Source organism: Ammospiza nelsoni, chromosome 2 (assembly GCF_027579445.1).
Source record: "Ammospiza nelsoni isolate bAmmNel1 chromosome 2, bAmmNel1.pri, whole genome shotgun sequence".
NCBI lineage: Eukaryota > Metazoa > Chordata > Aves > Passeriformes > Passerellidae > Ammospiza > Ammospiza nelsoni.
In genome coordinates, this window is record NC_080634.1 from 69,017,469 (window position 1) to 69,028,449 (window position 10,981).

Sequence of the window (10,981 nt, forward strand, 5' to 3'; positions counted from 1 at the left end):
AGATTTGAGCATGCAAGGTATTGCACAACTCCACTTTCTCTGATAGTTGTGCACATTTGATGACCAATCAAAACAGTTCTATCAAAACCATTTCCAGCAGAAGCATCAGTCTCCAAGAAAATTATTATTGAATAGTGCCTGATTATCTTGAGGAAATATTGTAGAAATGACTGCTGAGAAATTGGAAAACATTGAAGCCTGACCCTCTCTAATGAGAGAATTAAAATTGAGGGGAGAGGAGAGAGGAAAATAATGAATTGTGGCAGATGATGTCAGAAAACCCAACTCACAGAAGATAAATGGAAGAACAAGACATAGAACAACAAATTATAAAACTACACTAAGTTATAAAACTACACTGAAGGAGATCTTTGGAGTTTTAGTAAAATAGTTTTCCTTTTTATTTTAATTATTGTTATTTTTTAATATTTAGATGAAGGAAAAAAACTATTCTAACAAGTGTCCTCCCAAATGAAAATGAAAGTATTTTCCCAAACAAAATCATGCCTTTATCTCCCCCATCCAGGCATAGTTAAGATGAACAAAGTCCACATTCCCCTTCGATTCATGTGCTCTATTGCTTTTTTTATTAATTTTTGTAAAACTTCACAGGGTTAATGCCAAATCTGGCCCAATGTGTCTAAAAAAGGAACAGCTGCTGTGAAGTCATCTAATGAGAGCAGACAGCCACTGATGGACAAAGACTGGTGGCTTTACCACTGATATCGTGCTTACCAGTGAAATGCATAGCCTGAAATACTATGCTAAAAATGCCGGCCAGATTATCAGTTTGCAGAGTTATTTTTCTGTTTTCAATGAGTGCAATCATCATGGCACATGAGGATAAATAGCTGTGCATGTACCTCGTTTTGTTCCCATGCCTGTAACAGGTTTTGCCTGAAGTGAAGATAAACAAAACATTCCTTTTTGAATTAAAAAAGCACTTGCTCTGAAAAGAGCCTTTCTTCAGTCTGTATCTCTGCATATCCAGTATCTTACACAATTCAGTGTATCCTGAATTCTGCCTAAGAGAATAGCAAGGCTCCTCTTTACATGTCCTAGGAAATGAATGTCCAGATGTTTTTGTATGTTTACTTTCCAATGTGCAAGACCAGTGTACGATTCTTCTTCAAATCCCTCCTTGAATCTCATATGTGCCAGAGCACTGTATTTGCAAATTTTTAATATTTTTCCTTAACACTGATTTTGCAGCACTTATGTACCATAAAGCCCCAGTATTTATGTGCATATTATTTTAACATCCTGGGGTTTTCACAGATGTGAATTACAAACAGTAAATAACTACCTGCTGCTTACTATAGGCTTTGAATTCGAGACAAGTTTGCTGGTCACAGGAATGAGACTATTTCTCTGTCCTTGATTAGCTGCCCCCTCAAAAAACTATAATTAATCCTGTTCACAACCATATGCCCCTATAAACTGGCTCAGGAGGAAAACCAGGGCATGTACAGAGGAGCTTTCCTAGGAATGCAAGATGAAATGTCATAAGGAGTATACTAGGAGTCCTAGTGAAATACATGTATTGTATAGGTGGCCTTGCCCTGATCCTAGTTGTTCTTGATGGGCTGCAGCTGCGATGTCCTTCACTGGGCTGCAGCTGTGGCTTGGTTATGAAGATAACTGGGATAAAAGAGGGTGGGTTGGCCAGTCAGGGAGAGCCTGGAAGGAGCTCTGATGAAGAAGCAGGAGCAACACTGCTGTGAAGACTGCAACCATAAGAAAACACCAAGAGAAGGTATGGGACTCTAGGAATATGAATACAACAAAGGAGCTCTTCTAGTAGCTCAGGAAAGTGGGATGGAGTGAGAATGATAACTCAGCTCCTTCTAGTCACATCCTCACCAGCTACAGCAGGCAGCAATGCAGGAGGGGTTGGAAGCCTTACTGTCTTACCAGCTTCAAGGCCAAATGCCAAGGCAGTGTGGCCACCCAAGTCTCTCTTTCCTCTATCTCCTGTCCATTAAGTAGGAAAATAACTGTTGGTATCTTCAAATGAACTAATTTTGGATCTGGTGTACCAATAAAATAATCAAAATTAAATTCAGGCTAGGATGTCCATCAGCTTCTTCACCCTCCTGAGGCTTCCTCCCCTCCTAAGGGTTCCTCCTGACTCTTCCTTGGATAACCACAGTACAGTGTGGCATCATCTTCACTCCTTTATTTTCCATCTCCTCACTGAAAGTTAAATTTGAGCATTAAACTCCCACTCACCTACATAATGACACCACTGAGCTCTTTCAGAATTCCATTTTCATGAGCCAGTCTCTTTGTACATGTGAAAATTGGAGGTGAAAAACTAAGAATATTTATAAAGTGATAATAAAAGTGCCTAGACTCAATATATTCCAGATTTCCAGTGCAGATAATTAATAGTTGTGGTGTTTGGGTTTTTTGATCAGGGAACATTTAAATATCTTGGAAACCAGGCTTCCATTTATCTTACTGACAGAAACATCACAGATAGTCATCCTAAATATTCCTAATTTTCTTCACATTACTTAGAGCTGTTTTACACTGCCCTTCACAGACTGTGCAGTCAAAAGGAACTGCTACAGCCAGCCTTTCTGACACCCTGCAGAGAGGTACTGTAGACTTCACCCCAGAAACTGGATTAAAGCACATCTTTTGGAATTATTTTTAATTTTGTTTTAACATCAAGCAGTAGCCAGTTCTCATTTCCCTAATATGCCATGTCAAAGCTTACTCACTTTCACTCCTAGGAAGCTGTGCCTTACTTTTAAGGTTTGATTTCTCCAATAACACCTACTGAATCTGGTTTTCCCTGTAAGGTTAAAAAGATGCACCCACAAGACTTCCTTTATGTTCAAGGGCATAATTGGTGTTATTGTGTCTCTTCTCAATTTCTCTTTTAGAACTTGCACACCCCCTGAGTGCTTTGAGAACTCTTCAGGCTTACTTTCCCATCTCTAAAGAGTTTTTTAGCTTCATTTAAATTATCCTCATGCTTTCTTGAAGTATAAACATTGGGTCTGGAAGCAGTAAATAGACAGCACTATGGTTTTACTTCACTATTTCTACTTGATGAAGCTATTTTCTGTAAAAAGCCATTCTGTAATGGCTATTTCTTCTCATTCTGTCTCTTGTTACTTGACTTTATCTTTCATTCTTTGCTGATACACTCCCAAATTTACCAGTTTGGATGTTTGCTGCTATGTGAGGTGACTGGTCTGCAACTCTGTCCTTGCCCTCACTTCTTTTAAAAGTTGAAATTACTTTGACATACACTTCATTCTTTGAAACTCTTGTTTTCAAATTTTAATTAAATAGTAATATTTGTGTCTCAGAGTTGAATCTTCAAAGTAAACTAGGCTGCCAAAGTGCCATCACACACAGTAATGTAAAGCCCCTCTGTTCAGCATTAGATCTCCTTAAAGTACGTTGTCTACAGCCATACTGTATCATGGATCACTGCTGACTCTTAGGTCAATGTCATTTTTCGTGCCTTTTAATTTACAGTCTATTAAAATAATGAGGACTGCAGTGTTTCTGTGGCATGGAACTATGAGCATGCAAAAGCAGATGGGATGTTTGAAGTGGAAAGTGCTGGGGAAGAAGAGAAGGCTCTGGTAAGCAGCCTGCTGGGAGCAGTCCCTGGAATAAGTGTGCCTGTAACAAAGCACAAGTTAAACTCAGAAGGAACTAGTTGATTGAATCAAAAAGCAAATCTAGGATTGAACCAGTTATTTGCTCACCTAGAGAGCAGCAGGTGGGAAAGAACACTGGGGATCCTGATTGTTATCAAGCATGCCATGCTCTCTGCAGGGCTAGATTCACAACTGTGCTTTAACTCTCACAGTGAGAGCTGCTGAATGTGACACTGAAGACATGTGGCGTAAGAATGATGCATTTTCATTCACAATCACTGAAAAGGAATGAAAATAAATGGTCAGCTCCTGCCCCAGGTCACTAGTTGTCCTTTGCAGTCTTTGATACATTGTGTGCTGCTTGACTTGCTTATAATTAAGCTCAGAAAAGGAATAAAGCAACAAAATTTCCCAATGATAAAATTAGTGATGGTAGTAAACTGTGATGAACTGGAGCAACACATGGAAGATTGATTAGGAAAAAGTGGCAGATGCAATTCAGCACAAACAAATGAATTATACACATGGATATAAATTATCAGTTTCCACATATGAAAAAATAATCTCTAAGCATATCAGTCTACTAAAGAGTGAGATCCTGCAGGTACCATAGACGATGCAATGAAAACAGCTCAACATTCAGATCAACTTAAAAAAGCAAGTCAAATATTAGGAAGTACTAGAAAAGGAATAAACAAGAAAGTAATCAAACAGACTAGTACTTAGGTGCATGGCTAAAGTTGTGTGCAGTTTTGGTTCCCTTCTCAGAAAATAATATATCACACCCAGAAAAGTTTCAAAGAACAGTAAATACAGAAGCTATTCCATGCTTTGTGTCACTCAAATGCTAAAGCATTTCAGCTTTGAAGATGAAATTTAAAGGTGTCTTACGTATCTGCAGAAACATGGCATGGTAGGTAAAAGTTTGCAGTGCAAAGGACATTAAACTAGTGAGTATCAGGTTCAAAATGAAGAAGAAGTGGCAATTCTTTATGCAACAGACATTAATTGATAAAGGCTGCTGTTACTCAGGAAGCATATATAGTCCAAAGGAAACCAGACAACTACTGGAAAAAATAGCATTGAAAATTACTAAATAGACAAACTAAATAGATGTTCAGGAAAGCCTGGAATAGAAGACATTTAGAATCCAGGAGAATACAGAAGAAAAGCAACCAAACACACTTGCATAGTTCTTATCCTTCCTGAGGCAGCTGCCTTTGACTACAAAAGAAGCTATTGTGTTAGAAAAAACAACTTTTGTCAGGACCTGTATAGATATTCCTATGTTTATCTTCTTCAGAGTTCCAAGAGCACGTAAGGAAGGAGCACAGAGGAAAAGCACGTGCTGTTTGCTCAGCTTCTTGGTTAAATGTAGTGGAAGGTTAAACGTAGTGGAAGGCTGCAAATGCAGCCAAGACTTCTCAGCCATCACTGCCAAGCCTCAGCACTCACGTTCACATAGCGGGGATGCTATTAAAGTGATGGACTTACCTTGCACTCCCAATATTTCCAGTATGAAGCTTCCTCCTAGAGAGATTTTCATTTTTATTTCTCACCGGGAAGAAGAAAAAAAATACTTTTTGTATTTGTTGTGGATGGTATCCCAAATAAAAAGCAGTCAGGAGTTCTCTTATACCACCTTAAGAAGCAACATGTTTAGTACATTTAGTACTTTAAGTACATTAAGTACTTGAAGTACTAAATTAGTACCCTTTAGTGCATTAAGTAACCAATGTTACCATTTAGTTCCATGTAATAATGAAAATAATGCACTTTTAGTTTTACAGACATCAAACTGGGGGTTTGAATGTCAAAGGCATGCCCTTCTTCCAGAATTCTGCAAGACAAATGGTCTACCAGAACATGTCCAAATGTATAAAAGTCATAAGCTTACCAATGGTAAATGGTAGATGCAATTTACTGGACAGTTCAAGAATTATGTATAATTTTATAAATTATGTATAAATTGTCATTGCAGTTGTAAGCTGGTTTTAAGTATTTCAAGGACATTGAACCCAAACCAAAATCAAGTTATAAAAAACTCTGGAAATACATAAAACTAATCAATAGAGTGACATTCAAGGGAAGTCATCAGACTTCCTGAATTACCCAAAGATTTGGCTGTAGAGAAAAGGAAATGCAGCAGAAGCATATATTTTAATTAAGCTTCATTATTATTTTGGGTACATTTGCAATAGTTTACAGAAAATTTTCAGAGTTTAAGTTACACAAAGGAAATCTCATAGACTGAGATGTGACTCCTGAGACCAGCAAGAATGCTCCCCAAGTCTTGTCTCATTTTTGACATGTAGTATTGAGTGTAGAGAAAATTAAGTAAGTGAGCTAATTGCTCATTTGTGCTGATCTGACCTGGACTTTTCAGGGTATTTTCCTGAATTTTCAGATTTCTAAAGATAAATTTCATTGTTGATACCTTTTCATACAGTCAATACTCAGGTTATGAACATTTAAAGCCCTTTGTAAATTGCTGCTATGAATGTGCAAAATGAAACCATTTAAAAATTCCCTAGTTTGGTTATTTACAGCATCTTCCTGGAATGATGTTTTGGCCAGGCTAACTGGAAATAAAGGCAAGTGATTCAGTGCAATATAAATATTTTTCTATTCCCCTTGTCAGCAATATGAAGTATTTAGCTTTCTTGATTGCTTTTTGTAGCACTATGATCCAGAGTGTGCATGATGTAAGCTCTTCAAGTAAAAAGAACTTTTTATCTCTGCACAAATATAACTTCTGGCTCAACTAAGATTCCAGGTTCATTTCCAAATGTGCTTTGCCCTGTTAATCCTACATGTTGCTTTAGGTCCCATTAGTGCTACACTTTGAAAACAGCATAAAAATCAAAAGCCTTTAAAAAACCCCCAAAAACTTGCACAGCAGCAGATGAAGAACACACAAGAAACCATCTTCTTACAAAGCAGAACTCCTGGGTGCAGAGATACTTACTGGACATTAAAAGTTGTTTTGGCATCAGTGAAGGTTTCCAGTGCTAAATGAGAAGACATTCCTGTACCAAGCAGCTATTAAAGACTTACTGATACTCATCAATCAAATCAGATGCTTCTCATGTATGCACTATTGTATTGCAGTAACAATACAGCCTTAATATTTTTAGATCCTACAGTCAGAACAGGATAAATGTAACAAATGTAGCATCTGCTCTCTGTGAAACATTCCATGTCATCTAGAATTTAAATTTACATACGTATCTACATGGATAGCTGAAGAACTTCTGTTATCTAAGTCAAACACTTTTCCCAGAAATTTGAATTGAAATCAAAAGCACAATTCATGACCTACATTATTTAAAAAATGCTTTATTTATTATTTTCAGCTTGAGACTTAAGTTACTACCCTTGCTCTAAAATAAAGTCACTATGGGCTTCATTCCTATCTGGACCATAAAGCAAGACTAAAATTGCACATGTAGCTTTTCATGAAAGCAAAAGATAAAACCCATGATATACTACCACTTCCAAAGGATGCATTAACAAAACTGCACTCATTCTAACAAGGCTTGTTGGTACACACTAATAAATTCAACAAATGTACGATATCTGGAGTGATTTTAAATGTACAGGATGCCAAAGAAAACAATTGCCCTACATTCGCAAACAGTTCACAAAAATACCAATAATATTACCTGTGAACTTTTAAAAAACTTTTCAAAGCTATTATATACACCATTCTTTTGAAAAGTATTACAGAAATACTCTGAAACCTTCACATACACTTATTCAATTTTTTTTTTCTTAATACAGGCAATCTTCAGAGCTCCTGGTAAGTTTAACTCGGCATTCTTCTCATGCAGAGATTTCCTCCCATGTCAGCCTGTCATATTTTCAGCAGCCTAGAAGCAGAAAAAAAATTATCTCAAGTCACCAAAAGATACATAATGTAGATTAAATTTAATATTTTCTTGTAACTTTTTAAAATTACCTAGAGAACTTAGGGGTCTAAAAAAAAAAAGCTGCTTAGGAATTTTTTTTCTAATGAACACTACATTTTCCCTAAAAAATAATGTTTTCAGCTGCCATCACCCCTTACTAGAAGAGCCACTGCTGTTTGCTTGTCTTACATCCTCTATCTGAGCAGCTTTTATCTTGTACATTTCACCCTAATACTTCCAAGAAAGGCTCAAATGCACAAATATAGTTACCTCTGGAGTTTACTTCATATAATTTATGGTAATTATTACCTCATCCATATAGATTAGTTATTGACACAAAACTCAGAAGAATGACACTAATCATAACTGCATAAATCACACTACCAATTATTTGATTAACAAAATTAGTATTTTTATCACTGAATAACTACAGTCAACAAAGCACAGTTATTGAAGAATGACAGTGGTAGATTTTATATCAGTTATGGGACAAACAGGCAAAGGAGAGCAACAGGAATGGGAAACCAGTGAAAGCAATGGAAGAAGTAAAACAGCCCTCAATTATTTGCATACACAGTTAAATGCATATGTAAGACACATTTAAGCATAGACACAAATAGAAAATATGCATGAGCATAGAAAAATGTTAAGTTAAAAAATAGTCTGCAATCTTCCAGAATAGAAGCAAGATATAGGTTTCCCCTTTCACCTGTCAAAAATAGTCAAATATAAGATGCAGTAGTAAAACATCCTGTCTGTGATGTTTAGGTAGACAGTAAAGAATGAAAATCCTTTAAAATGCAAGTGAGGTTTTTTTAACCATCTACTAGTTAAGCAGGTAAATATACATATATGAAAAGCCCTGTATATAAACACATCATGAAATTCCCTCTTTCTGGTCTTTGGAAAGGCTCAAAGCACAGGCTAAAGAGGTAAAAGCAATATGTTAAGATGATGTTAACAAGCTGCATGTACCTGTTTACAGGTACTGCTGCAAACTCCTGAATCTGAGGTTTTAGTAATGAGGTGATACTTGTTAAAGGAGAAATCTATTTGTGAGATTGTGCAGGTAAGGGGACAAATGGTGAATATAATAAAAATTTCTGAGTTTTGGTTGTGGTCTTTTTCTTCAGAAGTGTTAGTTTAATTATTTTATTTCTACAAAACAGGTTATTTGTAACATTTCTTGTTTCAAGTCCAGCTGTATTCATTGCCTCCTCTATTGAACAGCTATTTTCCTTGATTTAAAAATGAGCCATATCAAAGTACAATTTACAAACCGAAGTGTAGCAAGTTACATGTGCATCTGACTCTTAAAAACAAATGTATAAGCTTTTTAAAGTAGAGCATTACCTTTAGAGCTTCTGTAGCCTTGCGCAGCTCCTTAATAACAGAAGACAGGGCTTCTGGATTTATCCCTTGTTCACAAAGCCGCACACAAATAGACAACGTCTCCATATCCAAGCCAGTGTTTAATATTCTTGAAATCTCAAACAGAACTGCAACAGAAAAAAAATGAAAGCACTTTAGTTCCTACAGACTATGAAATTTCAATGATCAAGATTGTTCTTCATCAACATTTAGATTCTACAGCACTTCCACAGTGAGAACATGGCAGGTGTCCGTTGCTGTTTGCAACAATATTTATGCTCAACCTTCTTAAGCTAAAAGCTACAGCTTCTAACATAAACATCATGCTTCCCTGGTTCAGGAAATTTAATACTGGATAACAGGTTTTGAAAAATTGAAAAAAAAAAACCCTGAAAAATTCAACAATTAACATGCCTGTCAATTAGGTAAAAGGTAGGCTATAAGAACACTTTCTGGACTCCAGACAGTGAAGAAGTCCTTTCTAATCTTTAGGTGTTGAGGCAGTGTCTTTGGCAGAGAGATGGAGCAGTTTCTCCACAACAATTCTGAGCTCTTAACAACTTTTCAGGCAGCAACTCCTAAATATCTGTATCCATCCTAAATAAAAATATATACATAGTTACACAGGAAGTGTGGGCTCCCAAATCAGAAGATTAGTGCACTTTGCACATCTGTTCTCAAAAGCCTTACTTTGTCTTTAAATCTGCCTGTTGTCCCTCCTATCTAAATCATTCCTGCAGAAGTGGAAAGAGTGAAGTTGTCAAGTACAGTTACCAGAACTGAGATTCTTTGTTCTTCCCAAAGAAGTCACTCTCTATCTGCACAAAATGGTTTTACCCTCTTGCAGCACTAGAGGAGCCATAGTGATCCTGCTAGTCCTGCCTTGCCTCCAGCAGCAGGTCAGAGCATGAAGATCACTGGCTGAAATGCTAATTTTTACACCAGCTCAACTCATGAAGGTCTGCACTAAAAAATCCTTTTGTAACAGCAGCTGTAACTTCAAGAGAAGGGAAGATGCTGACAAAATAACAAATTCACAGCACTATCCCTTGAACATTCTCCCTAGCCTCTACTCCCTCATTAGGGCATTTTCAGAGAAAGGCTCCACACATTTAACAACCCTCAACAGACTGCCTGGCTGCTTTCCACCCTGCATATAAGCTTTTGGTATAGGCATTTGGTGGAATTCCAGAGTCTCACACTACACTGAGAAACAACTCCAAAACACGCCAGCTTTGATTCCTCACAGTCAGGCTGAAAGTGAGCACCCCAGCTTTACCCCCCTGCTCACATTTCTCACGGCTTATCACTCTCCAAAGTAGTTCCCAGTACCCTTCCCTCACATTCCCCATCCCACAACAGCGCCTGAGGTCGGGGTTTGTTTTTATTTTTTTTCCATATCAGAATCCATTTTAGTTCTATACCACTGACTACTTATCCTCAAAGTTTTCACACAATATTGTAGTTTGGCCTGTTTTGAAGGCTTTTTTTTTGCTACCGCTGACACTGGCCCAGGGCCGCTCCCTCCTCTCAGGTCAGGTCATTTACATCAACCGTTACACATAACGAGAAACAACAGCAAATACATATGTATATACACACACATATATAAATATATACAGACGCTAAAAAACCCCTAGTATTCTATGCTAGATACCCAGCTACATTTAAAAAAGAAACAAAACCATGAAAAGGAAACGCCACGTTAGGTCCAAAGACACTCGCTCGGCGGGGGTTGAGCTGTTTCACGAAGTAAAACAAAACCTGCCACACGCTGCATCTCTGGGCAGCCGCAGCCCGCGCCCCTTTCCCCAAGAGAGACGCCCGTGCGCGCGGCCCACGGCGGGGCCAGGCGCTGTCCCTCCCTCGCGTCCCGCCCGTCCTGTCCTGTCCCGCCCGTCGCTGTCCCGCACCGTCCATGGTCTCCCTCACGGCGTTCAGGCTGGCGGCGTTGCTCGCCATGGCGACCCCGCCGCGCCCGGAACCGGAACGCCGCGCGCACGCCCGGGCCCGCCAGCCCCACGTGACGGCCCGGCGCAGCGCGAGCGCGGGCGGGGGCGGGCTTTCTTTGAA

General features: G+C 38.3%; 1 protein-coding gene across 1 annotated transcript; it reads right to left on the bottom strand.

Moving 5' to 3' along the window:
• Positions 1-6,949: 6,949 nt before the first annotated feature.
• On the bottom strand, positions 6,950-10,979 carry MZT1 (mitotic spindle organizing protein 1). Its single transcript, XM_059466682.1, has 3 exons — positions 10,822-10,979; positions 8,891-9,036; positions 6,950-7,498 (listed from the first exon to the last, which is right to left on the bottom strand). The coding sequence occupies exons 1-3, from the start codon at positions 10,868-10,870 to the stop codon at positions 7,475-7,477; spliced, it is 219 nt and encodes a 72-aa protein (XP_059322665.1). The 5' UTR covers positions 10,871-10,979; the 3' UTR covers positions 6,950-7,474.
• Between the last annotated feature and the right edge of the window lie 2 nt (positions 10,980-10,981).